Here is a 14,405-nt window from a genome sequence, read left to right as displayed (position 1 = left end):
CTGCAGATTCAGGCAGACGGCTTTAAAGATCAGTTACGTAACACCAACGAGCACTTGCACAAACAGACAAAAACAGAACAGGATTTCCACCGGAAAATTAAAAGCCTGGAAGATGATCTAGCCCAGAGTCAAAATCTAGTAAGTGAATTTAAGCAAAAATGTGACCAGCAGAGCATCATCATCCAGAATACGGAGAAGGAGGTGAGGAATCTGAGCGCTGAGCTGAGCGCTTCCAAAGAGGAGAAGCGGCGGGAGGAGCAGAAGGCTCAGCTGCAGCGGGCTCAGGTGCAGGAGCTAAATGACAGGCTGAAGAGGGTGCAGGATGAGCTGCACCTGAAGACCATCGAAGAGCAGATGACCCACAGGAAGATGGTCCTGCTCCAAGAAGAGTCGGATAAGTTCAAACGCTCGGCAGACGAGTTTCGGAAAAAGATGGAAAAATTAATGGAGTCCAAGGTCATCACCGAAAATGATATTTCTGGCATTAAGCATGACTTTGTGTCTCTTCAGAGAGAAAACTGCCGAGCGCAAGAGAACGCGAAGCTGTGGGAGACAAACATCAGAGAACTCGAGCGGCAGCTCCAGGGCTACCGGGAGAAGATGCAGCAGGGCCAGCACGTGGAAGCAAACCATTATCAGAAGTGTCGGCAGCTTGAGGAGGAGCTGATAGCCCAGAGACGTGAGGTTGAAAACCTCAAGCAAAAAATGGATCAGCAGATAAAGGAGCATGAGCATCAGTTAGTTTTGCTCCAGTGTGAAATTCAAGAAAAAAACACAACCAGAGATCAGACCTCCGCATCGGGTTTCGATATGGCAGGGAGAGAGTGCCACCACCCCACAGAGACGTCCTCTGGGAACTCTGCACATCTCAGCCTAAAGTCCAGATGTCCACTGTCGAGGTGGACTCAGGAAGCACAGCAGGTAGAAGAAAAATGGCAGCATAGGGTCACTGATCCAGTTCCAAAGGAGGTTCAGTTCCGGCAACCAGGGCCTCTGCTGAGCACGGAGGGCAGCCAACCATGCTACTCAGAGTATTTTTCTCAGACAAGCACTGAATTGCAGATAACTTTTGATGAGAAAAACCCGCTTTCAAGACTGTCTGAATTAGAGAAGATGAGAGACCAAGCCTTGCATACTTCCAGACCACCTGTTAGGTATCAAGATGACAAACTCGAAATGGAATTGGTGAAGCTTTTAACACCCTTAGAGGTATACATTGTTCTGAGACCTTAGTAGATATATCAGGCCAGGCTTCTTCTATTTCTTTGTTCTCCAGGACTACATTTTTAACAGTTTTGAATGCTAAGCTGTATATAGTTCTGAAAAGAATATAGTACTATAATTTTCCATCAGTTGGGCTGCATTCTTACTATGAATTACTACTGATTTATGAGTGCTTGAGATTGTACATAAACATGGATAAATTGACATATCTATAGAAGTATATATTTAATGTGATTATATTTTTTAAAAAAGTTCTAGGAAATGGCTGTGTATGCAGTTCAGTGGTAGAAGACTTCCCTAGCATGTGCAAAGCCCTGGGTCAGATCCCAGCCCCACAAGGAAGGGGAAAAGCTAGATGAACCAAATATTACCTTTAACTTCTAGCATATTCTGCGGCCAGGTTTCATTTCAGTCTTTTTCCACACACTAAAGTATTTAATTGTTAAAACCTGAGTCTCTCAAAATCTTATCCTCCCCTTATCCTTGGTTTGCCATTCTTCATGTATTTATAAATCAGGGGATTGTGTTTGGGTCAAGAACATTTACTAAGGTGCCATCATGTTCTTTAGGCAACTTTTAACTTCTTAAACGTTCCTATTGCAGATAGCTAAGAACAAACAGTGTGGTATGCACACAGAAGTCACGAGCTTAACACAAGAGAAGAAGCTGGGTTCCAATGCTGGCGGCTGGATGCTGGAAGGGTCCAGGGCATCTGGTGGACTCAAGGGAGAGTTCCTTAAGAAAAGCATGGGGCCAGAGACTTCCCAGAGCTTTGACCTTAACCAAGCATGCTCTGTTAGGGAGGACGAGTTCCAGTTCCAAGGGCTCAGGCACAGTGTGACTGGCAGGCAGCTGGTTGAAGCGAAACTTCTGGACCTGAAAACAGTCGAGCAGCTGCGACTGGGCTTGAAGACGGTTGAAGACGTTCAGAAAAGTCTTAGCAGGTTTCTGACCAAAGCCACCTCCATTGCAGGGCTTTATTTAGAGTCTACCAAAGAAAAGATGTCATTTGCATCTGCTGCCCAGAAAATCATAATAGACAAAATGATGGCTCTGGCCTTTTTGGAAGCTCAGGCTGCAACAGGTTTTATAATCGATCCCATTTCCGGTCAGACTTACTGTGTTGAAGATGCGGTTCTTCGAGGCATTGTTGATCCTGAGTTCAGGAATAGGCTTCTGGAGGCAGAGAAGGCAGTTTTGGGATATACACATTCTTCTAAGACACTGTCAGTGTTCCAGGCAATGGAAAATAGAATGCTTGACAGGAAGAAAGGTAAACATATCTTGGAAGCGCAGATTGCCAGCGGGGGTGTCATCGACCCCGTGAGGGGCATCCGTGTTCCTCCAGAAACCGCTGTGCAGCAGGGCTTGCTGAACAATGCCATCTTACAGTTTCTGCACGAGCCATCCAGCAACACAAGAGTCTTTCCTAATCCCAACAACAAGGAGGCTCTGTATTATGCAGAGTTGCTGCAGATGTGTGTGTTTGATGTCGATTGCCAGTGCTTTCTCTTGCCATTTGGGGAAAGGGACATATCCAGTCTCAACGTAGAGAAAACTCATAAGATCTCCGTGGTAGATACGAAAACAGGCGCGGAACTGACCGCATATGAGGCTTTCCAGAGAAACCTGATTGACAAAAATATTTATCTTGAACTTTCAGGGCAGCAGTACCAGTGGAAGGAAGCCACATTTTTTGACTCCTATGGGCATCCTTCTCACATGCTGACCGATATTAAAACTGGTCTGCAGTTCAATATTAGTGAGGCTGTTGAGCAGGGAACATTAGACAAAGCCTTGGTCCAGAAGTATCAGGAAGGCCTTACCACACTAACAGAACTGGCTGACTTTTTGCTGAGCAAGATAGTTCCTAAGAAGGATTTGTGTAGTCCCATCGCAGGCTACTGGCTGACTGCTAGCGGGCAAAGGATCTCCTTACTTAAAGCCTCCCGTAGAAATTTGATTGATAGGATTACTGCCCTCAGATGCCTCGAAGCCCAAGTCAGTACAGGGGGGATAATTGATCCTCTGACTGGCAAGAAGTACAGGGTGGCTGAGGCGTTGCATAGAGGCCTAGTTGACGAGGGCTTTGCCCAGCAGCTGCGCCAGTGTGAACTGGTCATCACGGGCATTAGCCATCCTGTCACTAATAAAACCATGTCTGTGGTGGAAGCCGTGAACGCAAACATCATAAGTAAAGAGATGGGAATGCGATGTCTGGAATTCCAGTACCTGACAGGGGGCCTGATAGAGCCCCAGGCTCACTCGAGGCTGTCAGTAGAGGAGGCGCTGCAGGTCGGTATCATTGATGTCCTCATCGCCACCCGGCTCAAAGATCAAAAGTCCTATGTCAGGAATATAATATGTCCCCAGACTAAAAGAAAGTTGACTTATAAGGAAGCCTTAGAGAAAGCTGATTTTGATTTCCACACAGGACTTAAGCTGTTGGAAGTTTCTGAACCCTTGATGACAGGGATTTCCAGCCTCTACTATTCTTCCCAGTAGGGCATTTAAGTAACCCTAAACATGCAGAGGCAATGCCGGCCACCTCCTGCCATCTGTTCAGAGCAGATGGTGTCTGCTTAATGTGCAATCTAGGAACTGTGTCACTAGCTTGAAGCACTGATTCTTGTAAGCTAGAAATAGCTCCCTGCTCAGAAAACACGGCCATCCTTAAATTGAAAATAACAGAAGCTTGGCTGCTCCTGAAAATAGTTAACATTTTAAAAAAAAATTATCTCGCTAAAATAAATGGGCTTTACCTAGAAAATGGGGTCAGCATGGTGGCCATCAACAAATTCCCAGACTTCTTCAGTCCTTTCGAGTCCTTCCACTGACTAGATTCAGCATGTTTCTGACGGGGTACAACATGCATACTGAAAGAGCATCTCACAGAGCATCACAGGAGCGAAGAGAACACGCAGATGTGTCCAGACCCGTGAGGCTGGAGATTGCTTCCTACAGGCTGCGATGTTCTTTACATATTAAAGTGTCTGCTGTAATCTCTTATTTCAGTTGAGACGTTGGAATTAAAATCTGTCAAGTCCTTTGTGTATTGGAGGGGAGGGATCATCTGTGTGTTGTTCTCTTTCTCTCTGCGTCCTGTTGTCTGATAGCGTTCTGTCATGGTGTTCGCAATTGTAATGCTAATGTAAAGGCAGCAATTCCCAGATCTCTCGGTCTCATGAATAAAGCTGAGTCTGCTTATTTGTCATACTCATGAAGCAGCTGGGTGGTCAGAGCGGTGAATAAAGACCGATTCTCAAAGCTTTCCCAGCTACCTAGACATCTGCGGTGTGACATGGTGAACATGGCTAAGTGAACGAATAAAAGATATCATAACCTGTGTGCATGATGGGAAAACATTTTTTGCATTCTTATTTTCTCAGCGAGGATAGATTCGTTGACAAACTCAGTCATCAGGCATTTACTAGAATGTATCTCTCTTTTTTTTAACCACTTGTACCTGTCAGAAGTCTTTGGAAGAAGAGAAGAAACAACATGTTGAAAAAGCTAAAGAATTGCAGAAATGGGTATCAAATATCAGCAAGACAATGAGAGATGGGGAGAAAGCTGGGAAACCTCTCTTCTCTAAGCAACAGGTATTCACAGAGGTCCTACTACTGACTGGGTAGAATTTACTTCTGCAAAGCACAGCCTAGAAACCTTTACCTCAATTTCCCCCAGGGTTACAGGCTTTTATAATGAAGATCTAAGAGGTTGGGCCATTAGGCAGTTTGCCCAAAGAGTCATAGTTAGAATGTGCTGGAAAATGGTGTCCTATTCCATAGCCAGAACCGTTGGCATTGACTCCGCTATCAGCAAGCCAATGGGTTATAGGACCTTATCGTACCTAGATCCACTCCCTGATTGGAATGACTAGGATTGTTGGCCAGTGAAGTCATCAATCCTCCATGCCACCCACATAAGAAAGACATGGAGAATACTGTATAGAATGTGAACGTTGTTGAGTGTTTAGTCATTCTTTCCTGGATCTTTTCAGTTTCCCAAGGAAACAGTCACTTAGGGTTAGTTGGGAGACTACATCACGGAGGCACTTTTGCTCCATAGTGTACCACTTGAAGCTCAGGACATTGGCATTAGTGCTGTTATTGGTGGTGGGAATTCCCTCTAGCTTGTATTTTGTTGTTGGGTTGGTCTTGTTTTGCAGAGACAAGGTTGAGACTATTTTTATCCTTGCTATGCAGCAGAGGCTGGCCTTGAACTCCTGATCTTTGGCCTCAGTTTCTCAAATGCTAGGATTTCAGACATGTGTCATCATGCCTACACATGGACACCAAGAGAAGCTTTTGTGAAAGGAATAGTTTTCCTGCAGGAGGCTAGCTCCCACCCTTGCCTGACATGGGTAGTTTCTAGAGCTATCACTCAGTCTCTGTGTTTATGTCTCTTCTAGTTCTGCCTCAGTACTTGTACTTAGTTGACATTGACACGGGGGTGGTCAGGAAAGGTATCAACTCTTGTCTATTCCTGCTTTTGATATAAAGCCAAAGAGATCTGATTTGGGGTTTCTCTTGAAAAGGTTTATACTGAGTATATACTTAAAATATTCATTGAAAAGGGAGCCAGTTAGCTCATACTCTTTCATGGTGTGTATCAGTCAAATGGAAGAATTGAGAATTCAAAAAGCATTTACATTTTGGTGTGTCTTAAACCAAAACCCTTCAATGTAATTTGCCTCAAATATTTGATTTACAGCACCTTATTCCCAAGCTTTTCCTTACTAACAAATAGGAAAGCATTAAAATAGGCACATAAGCCCTAGCAAAGATGTCTTAAGAGAATGTATTTCTTCAGAAGCATGAATTATATGAACACCTTGTGTCTTCACATTATAGTCACAAAATCTCTAAAACATGAATAAGATTTAGATGTAGTATACACAAACACTTTAGGTAAGATCATGGCCTTAACTGGAATTCTACCAGAACACTTGCCCTTTCTCTTTTAAAAGAAAAAGTAGTTTGATATACATAATGAGTGAGTTCTTGAAGATTCTATTTGCTTTCATGATTACCTACAGCCATACAGAGTAGATATAAATTGACTAAGTAGTATACCTGGCATCTTTTAGTTGGCCCAGTATTCCCTCTCATTCCTGATCATTTACAAAAATGGATGCTTTGATCAAATGAAAAGGGGTTAAGTCTTGGAAAAACTACTTGTCTCTCAACCAAAGGGTTTTCCTTCTCTGATTGCCATGGATGACTTGGAATAGAGGCTGTTAGCCTGAGCAGTTAGCTCTTGATCTAGAGGCCTGCTGAGTACTGCTTTCACCATAATGAAAGGAGCCTCTGGAAGGAAGATCCTTGCCCCACGGTGTTCTTTTGAGAATGATGCTAGTGAGCAAGCACTGGGTTTCTGGCTTTTGGTACAGACATGGTTGAGCCAGGGCAGATGCAGGAACTGTGTGGTGTTGCATTCATGTGGTAGCACTGTGACTGGAGGGCTCTGCACTTTCTCTTGTGTCTGCTGCGGAGAGCTGACCTCTTAGCAGGCCTTATACTGCTCACAGCCAATAGGCTATGGGTGTCACCCAGAAAATACAGCCGTCACCTTTTATCTTGATGAAAATAATGTGTTTTTAAATTATTATTTAATACTCATTTTGTGGGGGAGTATTTGAATGTGCCTTCTTACCTTACAGCTTTCCAGTAAAGAAATCGCAACCAAAAAGGAGCAAATCTCTGAAGCTCTTCAAGCCACCCAGCTTTTTTTGGCTAAACACGGAGACAAGTATGTTGGATCTCATTGTCCCTTTCGTTCAGTGGAGGGTCACCTTCTAAAATCCATCCAGCGGACAAAAGGCAGTGCGTCTTAACCAACATCTCAACCGTGGACACAAACCAACCAGACTTAATAGAAGATGAGTTTAGCAATACGTCACCGCTAGTCTTCACTGTTCTGCGGTGTGCCAGTCCTCATCTGTTTCTGACAAGTAAACTGTCTCAGACAGGTTGAAGATGAGTAGCCATTGTGTGGCAGTTCAGGCTCTAAGTCAGGTTCTACATAGTGCCCTAAAACTACATTTGGGAAACTTCATACATGTGTTCTTTGCATGTGTGTGTTTGTGTCTGTCTGTGTGTGTGTGCACATACATGAGTGCATGGGTGTGTGTTTCTGTGTTTTCTAGTCCTATTTTTCACAAGTTATCTATTTTAACCAGTCGTTGAAACAGAGAAGGCATTTTCCCCTTGTTTTGAATCCTCTTGGAATGACTCTTCATGGTTACCCTGAAATGATTTTATACTATTTCTTAAAGAATCTTTCTCTGATCATCTTGCAGTAGTTATTCTGCTTTTGTTTGTTCGTTTTGTTTTTATCCTGGAGTGTAACTAACCTATTAGTTTAATTCTTTAGTCTCTTTCTTAAGCAGAGGAACTAATCTTATATAGGCTATTTACTTTAATACATAATCATTTCAAAGCCTGTGCAATAATTCAGGATCTATTTTAAGATTAAGTAGCAGAGATATTTGAGGCAATTTACATACTTGCACCCTTGAAGGCTGACATTACCTCTTGACACTTCATGTCTACTGTAGACTTAGAGATGAAGAAAGAAATGAATTGGAGAAACAAGTGAAAACTCTTCAAGAAGGATATAATCTATTATTCAGCGAATCTCTGAAACAAGAATCACAGCCGTCCGGAGATAGGAAGGTGGAGGAGAAGGTAACATTACTCACAAATGTGAGGTCCGTTCAAGAGTCTGGTTTGTGCATGACTGAAAATATATGGCAATGTACCTCGAGGTTTATACGTGGAAAATACTTGGAGAGAATTTATTTGAGTGTTTGGAGGCTCTTGTGTTTACAAAGTTCAATCTTACAATGTGCTGATCATCATTCATTCTGCGCCTTCTTAATCTCTGCCTTGCATGGTGAAGGAGAACGCATTCATTCCCTAACTCTTCTTTTTCAAAACCATTCTTTACTGTTAGGTATCTTATTATAAAATATGGCTAGGAAAGAGCCTACGATTGATATGCTGTGGAGCCTTTTGGTTGTCTGAGATACCCACAAGAATTATTTGAGTGATGGGGAGCTACATCTTAAAGTGAGAATACTCTCATATCTTAAGCAAAAAAAAAATAGCAAAAATCGCTTAAAAATTGTCCGGCTCACAGTCATGTGCCGAACACAATGTCTGATAGTTAAAAGGTGTGTGTTATTTTTAACTCCATGACTTCTAGGAATACTTTCACATAATTTGCCATGTTTGGGTGTATGTAATAAATTTCCTGGCTCCTTAGGGTTTTTTGTTTTTTATTATCTTTGCAAAGGTTTGTGTGCTGTAAACATCAATAGCATGGAGTCTGATGCTCTCTCATATCACTAGACCCTAATCTCACCCAGATGTAGAAAGCATGATTCGCCTTCTAGATGTGTGTTCTATTTTCTCACTGTCCACACCCACTCCTGTGTCCTCACTAACCTTGGTAGTGTGCCCGGATATTAAGTTTTCAATTCACAGATGCATGTTGTTTTCAAAGCTTTATCACATCCTGTGCTGATGAATAGATCACTGACATAGATCACTTGTGCATTTGAGCTGCCTAACATTCACAAGCTGCCTTGGTAAGTAGAGGATTTTTTTTTATGATTAAGTATACTATTATAAAACGAAACCACTGGTGTTATAACTGCCTTGGGTACCAGACTGACCCAATCTCTCTGCACTTCCCTTTCAGCGGGATAGAGTGATTGCAGGCACCATGAACCAGGCAACTGGAGAGGTCCTTTCCATCTTCCAGGCGGTTTTAAGAGGCCTGATTGACTATGAGACAGGAATCAGGTTGCTTGAGGCACAGTTAGTGATTTCTGGTTTAATTTCACCAGAATTAAGAGAGTGTTTTGACCTCAAAGATGCTAAAAGCCATGGCCTCATTGATGAACAGATTCTGTGCCAACTGAAAGAACTGAATGAAGTAAAGCAGATTATCTCCACTGCATCGCCATCCACGATTCCTGTGCTACATTGTCTGGCTCAAGGCGTGATATCAGAATCCATGACCATCCGAGTTCTTGAGATACTGCTTTCGGCAGACTCTCTGGTGGTTCCAGCCACAGGCGAGCACCTAACCTTGCAAAAAGCTTTCCAACAGAATTTGATCTCCTCAGCATTGTTTTCTAAAGTCCTAGAAAGGCAAAATACTTGCAAAGATCTTATTGACCCATGCACTTATGAAAAGGTATCTTTAACTGACATGGTACAGAGAAGTATTCTGCAGGCAAATACTGGGATTTGGCTTTTACCCGTGAGAGCGCAGGAAGCGGGCAGAATAACACTGAAATGTGGAAGAAGCATCAGTGTCCTGAGAGCAGCTCACGAAGGGCTCATAGACCGTGAGACCATGTTTAGGCTGCTAGGTGCACAGATTCTGTCTGGTGGTCTGGTCAATTGCAACTCTGGTCAGAAGATGACTGTCGAGGAAGCCATGGCAGAGGGAATGATAGACAGAGACACTGCAAGTAGTATCCTTACCTATCAGCTTCAGACGGGAGGAATCATGCGCTCAAACCCTGCTAAGCGCTTGACAGTGGACGAAGCCGTACAGTGTGACTTGATAAGTTCCAGCAGTGCGCTTCTGATTCTAGAGGCCCAGCGGGGCTATGTTGGACTCATTTGGCCCCACTCTGGTGAAATATTTCCCACATCTTCTTCCTTAGAGCAGGAGCTGATTACAAATGAATTAGCCTACAAGATTCTGAATGGGAGACAGAAAATTGCTGCTCTCTACATCCCAGAAAGTTCTCAGGTCATTGATTTGGATGTTGCTAAGCAGCTGGGAATTATAGACAATAATACAGCATCGATTTTAAAAAATATAACACTGCCAGACAAAATGCCAGATTTGGGAGATTTGGAAGCTTGTAAAAATGCCAAAAGATGGCTCTCTTTTTGTAAATTCCAGCCATCTACAGTTCATGACTACAGGGAAGAAGAGGATGGTTCTGATGGTGAAGAGTCAGTCACAATCCAGAGCTCAGAACAAACTAAAAAGTTATTCCTATCTTATTTGATGGTCAACAGCTACATGGATGCAAACACGGGACGGAGACTTCTGCTCTATGATGGAGACTTGGACGAGGCTGTGGGCATGCTTCTGGAAAGCTGCAATGCAGACCTCGGAGCCAACACATCCGGAAAAGAACGTCTCTCTGTCTTAGGCATCCTTGGTGCCTTCCCTAATGATGCTTCAAGTAAAGAAAAGGATGAGTGTTGGACGCCAGCAGCTGGCTGTGATAAATGTCCTGACAGACAACCTGAACATAAAGAGGCTCTTGACAACAGAGAGCATGCCGTAAATGAAGAGCTTTGTAAAACAGAAAACAATGACAACAGCAGTGAATTGTATTGGCCAGAAAACCTAATGAATACAACAGCAATTGTTCATCAAGGCAATAGTCCATCTAGTGTGTGTGTCCCCAAACCTGCATCATATTCAACACAGCCTGAGTTTGCAGAAGGGAGCATGCCCAGACATGATTCTGATGATGTACTTCACGACTATAAAAATCAAAGTGAGCTTGAAACAAAGACACATCTGGATGAACGTAATCATTCTAAAACCACTCAAGATTTTGCAGGTAATTTTTTGACTTCAAAAACTGGTAGGCTTTGTAACTGGAATGAAAGAGAGAATGAAGATAATATGCAGAATGGCTCGTCTGTCTTTGACTATTCCCCCCAGCTGAGTGCCCTGCTAAGTCATGATGAGTTGAGGCACAGTCAGGAACGTTTCAGTGATCCACAAGCCCCACAGAATGTGGGCTATGTAGGTGAAGCTTCCCCGTCATCATTCATTGACCAAAAGTTGTCATCTGATACAAGTACGGGAGAAAAATTCCAAGACCAATTTCTGGGAATCGCTGCTATTAATATCAGCTTCCAGGGGCAGCATGGTGGACAGAGGTCTTTAGAGGCTGGGTGTCATGATCCTCCAGAGCAATATCACAGTGATGAGTACATGTCAGATGCTTCAGGTGAGCACAGTGATGAGTACATGTCAGATGCTTCAGGTGAGAGTGGAAATGCTCATCCAACAGATGAAAACGAGAGAAGTGCATCTGCGGTGGAAGATCACTCCTGTACCACGGTCCCTGGGGATGGTTCATGTAGTACCAACACACCGTCCCCTGAAGGAGCCATCGATGCCGGTGACTATGAAACATCACTGCTGGCTGATCAGCGGAGTGACACGGGAACAGACACTGAGAGTGATGATTATTTTTATGATACCCCCTTGTTTGAAGATGATGACCACGATTCTCTAGTTCTTCAAGCTGATGACCATGATTGTTTGCACCCTGAGGACTATGACATGATGCAGGAGGAAAATGATGGGACCCCTCCTCCTGCTGATGTTTATTATGACGCTCCAAAAGAGAAGGAAAATCCTTTGTTTCTCCAGGGAGGTATAGTTGACAGCTTAAGTGTGGCGAGCAAAGTGCACTGTTCTCAGGAACTTCTTGTAGGTATGGAGAAACCTGAATTACATTTGGTTGACCAGAAACAGTGCAATTCAATTGGTTCAGACAAAGTGGATGAACAGTTAATGGAATCTATATCTAAAAGGGAAAACTTGTGTGACCTTGGCAATGATGGTTCCGACTCATTGACTGATGGAGAAATTATAGGAAGGAAAGAGGGCTCCGGGGTTTCATTAACATCTGATGGTAGCGGGAGAGGGAGACGAGAGTTTGACACTAGCCAAGAAAGTCAATCTGATACTGATCATGGAGGTTCTGAAGAAAGTAGAGAACGTTACGGGCATTATATATATGACGGTAGTGACACGGATGATGATGACGGTGACACTCATAGTGGGGACTCCAGCAGTGAAGATGGTGGTGACGGAGGAGGAGGAGGACAAGGAGTAGAAGATGAGAATGGAAAGCCCATGCACCAAGTTGAAGATACCCAGTTGTGTGCCACTGCTGTAAAGGAACGCAGGGATGGAAACCGAAGTCTCGGTCACACAGTCCTCCTAGATGAAATGCGCCACGCAAGTGTTTTGCAGCCAGAATCAACTGGCGAGAGAAGTCAAGGCCCTGAAAGAAGCAACCATCCAGAAATTAGGACTGAAACTGATGAGAAAAGCAAAGTAAGTCCGTCCAATCACATGGCAACTAAAGACGTGTCGCTGCCTGGTGCTAAAGACAACACCTCGGAAAAAATCTTTGAAAGTGTTTTATCTGACAATACTGGTTCGGTTTCTGAATTAGAAAGTGATGCAATGAACACAAAAGTCAAGTTGATCCAAGGGACAGAATCTACAAATATTCTAAAAGCTGAAGACGGGCATCTTGAGAATGTATCACCCCAAATCAGTCCATCTTTGGATAAAGTCGTTTGTTCTGGAACTGATTTAATAGGCGGACCTTCTGAGGAAAGCCAGTTGTCATCCGCAGTAAATGACAAGGGTCAGCAAGGAGGCGGAAGAGGTCTGGTTAAAGGTAGAGACAGCAAAAACGATCCGCTGGTGGATGAAACATCCGATCAGGAAATGGGCTTGGGTAAAGAAGAAGGGTTGATAGAAGGCCCAGGCGAAGAGGAAAGGTATCTCAACCCCTTTCCAAATACAAGGGCAGCAGAGAGCCTCAACATGGCTGACAGTCAGTTTGTCCGTCAGATGAGAAACACCGAGGAAGTTAGTCACGGAGGGGACCTGAGAGCAGCAACTGTGATTCTTGGAGATGAATCCGAGAGTGTGCCAAGGAGGGTGAGTGCGAGTCCCGTACCATCTGGGACAGTTGCAGAAATATTTGACACCTCTGCTTCTAAAGTGACTCCTGCTTCCTCGACTTCAGATGCTATGTCCTCTGAGGTAAAGAGCCTCGTGGGAGACGATGCCTTTACAGGAGGACTGGAGACAGAGAGTGGTCTGCTAACTTCTTTAGAATATGGTGACAAACCTACAGAAGTGGGTGTACTAGAACCAAACAAAAATACCCCAAGCTGTGTCCCAGTGGTTTCTCCTCCCATGGAAGGTGACTTACGGACAGTAAATAATGCAGAAGAAAAGTCTGTCATTCCCCAAGAAGACTGGCCTCCAGGTGCCGAGATCCAGCAAAATTATCCTTGTATCAAAGAAAGTATCTCAGAAGGAAAAACAGAAACTGAAGAGTTCACTACAGAAAGTAGTGACACCACACTGTCACCCTTGCCTCTCAAAAGTGTGGAGGACTGTGGAGAAAGCACCAGTTTTGTGCAGTCTAAGCTGCGTCTGAACGGGGTGGGAAACAGCACGTTAGGTGTGGACTGCTCACTGCTAGAAAGCCGCGGGGAAAAGGAAAACACCGAGAGACGGCCACACAGAGAACCAGCCTTCTCTCCAAGACTCCACGAGAGAGAGGTGCCTGCTCCTGAGTGCTCTCTGGCGAATGTAGATGATGGGAAGGGTATCTTGGAAAGCATATTAGAAGAAGGTCATATGAATCTCCAAGAGGTGAGAGACCCTTTAGCTTACACAGACACCAGAATTTCAATTCAGAACTTAATTAAAGGCGGTGTCTTGTCTCAGTTGCCAGATGAAATATCTAGTGTGCCCGGTCCTGGCGTTTCCCCCACGAATAACTCATCAGAACTGAAGGCAGAGAGTGGAGGTGATCTGCTCTGTATTGAGAGTCGTCAGTTGGACCTTCTTGATATACTGAAGCAAAACCAGCAGATCCAAGAGACCCCAGGCACATCTGAGTTGATAAAAGTATTAACCCAAATGGCATGTGATCCAAAGGAGAAAGGCATTGCATCTGAATTGTTTCCACCTCAACTTAAAAATGCTTTTCATAAGCTGATTATTGATGGGAATGCTGCTGAAAGAGAACAGGCTGAAGCCTCAAGTCAGAACCCTTGTGCTGCTTCTGAGCTGGTGGAAGAAAAGCCGTACAGCTGCAATGATCTTCAAAGCAAAGAAGAAAGTCACTGTTCCCTGACTCCACAAACTGTAAGCGACACAGGGGCAGAACACTCTGCTGTGCACATAGCAGCATTGCCAAGAGATGGGAAGCCTGAAGAGCTGTGCAGCGAGCCTCCGGGTCATTCAGAATGTATTTCTGTATCAAAAGCAATGGCCTCTGATGACAGCTCCGTGGAAAAAGTGAGTTGACGTATGCATTTTTTTCCATGGCAGTTCCACAATAAATATGTTGGGATTAT

General features: G+C 43.9%; 1 protein-coding gene across 20 annotated transcripts in view; it reads left to right on the top strand.

Moving 5' to 3' along the window:
- The window catches only part of Dst (dystonin), a 397,254-nt gene that overhangs the window by 270,397 nt on the left and 112,452 nt on the right, over positions 1–14,405 (top strand). For 16 of the 20 annotated variants that reach the window (XM_075980528.1, XM_075980523.1, XM_075980520.1 and 13 more), the window contains 4 exons: positions 4,698–4,826; positions 6,890–6,978; positions 7,787–7,916; positions 8,935–14,346. In XM_075980528.1, coding sequence (XP_075836643.1) covers positions 4,698–4,826; positions 6,890–6,978; positions 7,787–7,916; positions 8,935–14,346 — 5,760 coding nt within the window. The remainder of the gene's footprint in view (positions 1–4,697; positions 4,827–6,889; positions 6,979–7,786; positions 7,917–8,934; positions 14,347–14,405) is intronic. The other 4 variants (XM_075980533.1, XM_075980532.1, XM_075980535.1 and 1 more) reach the window with 1 other exon arrangement.

This window comes from Microtus pennsylvanicus, chromosome 7 (genome assembly GCF_037038515.1).
Source record: "Microtus pennsylvanicus isolate mMicPen1 chromosome 7, mMicPen1.hap1, whole genome shotgun sequence".
Classification (NCBI taxonomy): Eukaryota; Metazoa; Chordata; class Mammalia; order Rodentia; family Cricetidae; genus Microtus; species Microtus pennsylvanicus.
The sequence above is the reverse complement of the archived record's forward strand: the minus strand, read 5'-3'. Positions and strand labels throughout refer to the sequence as shown.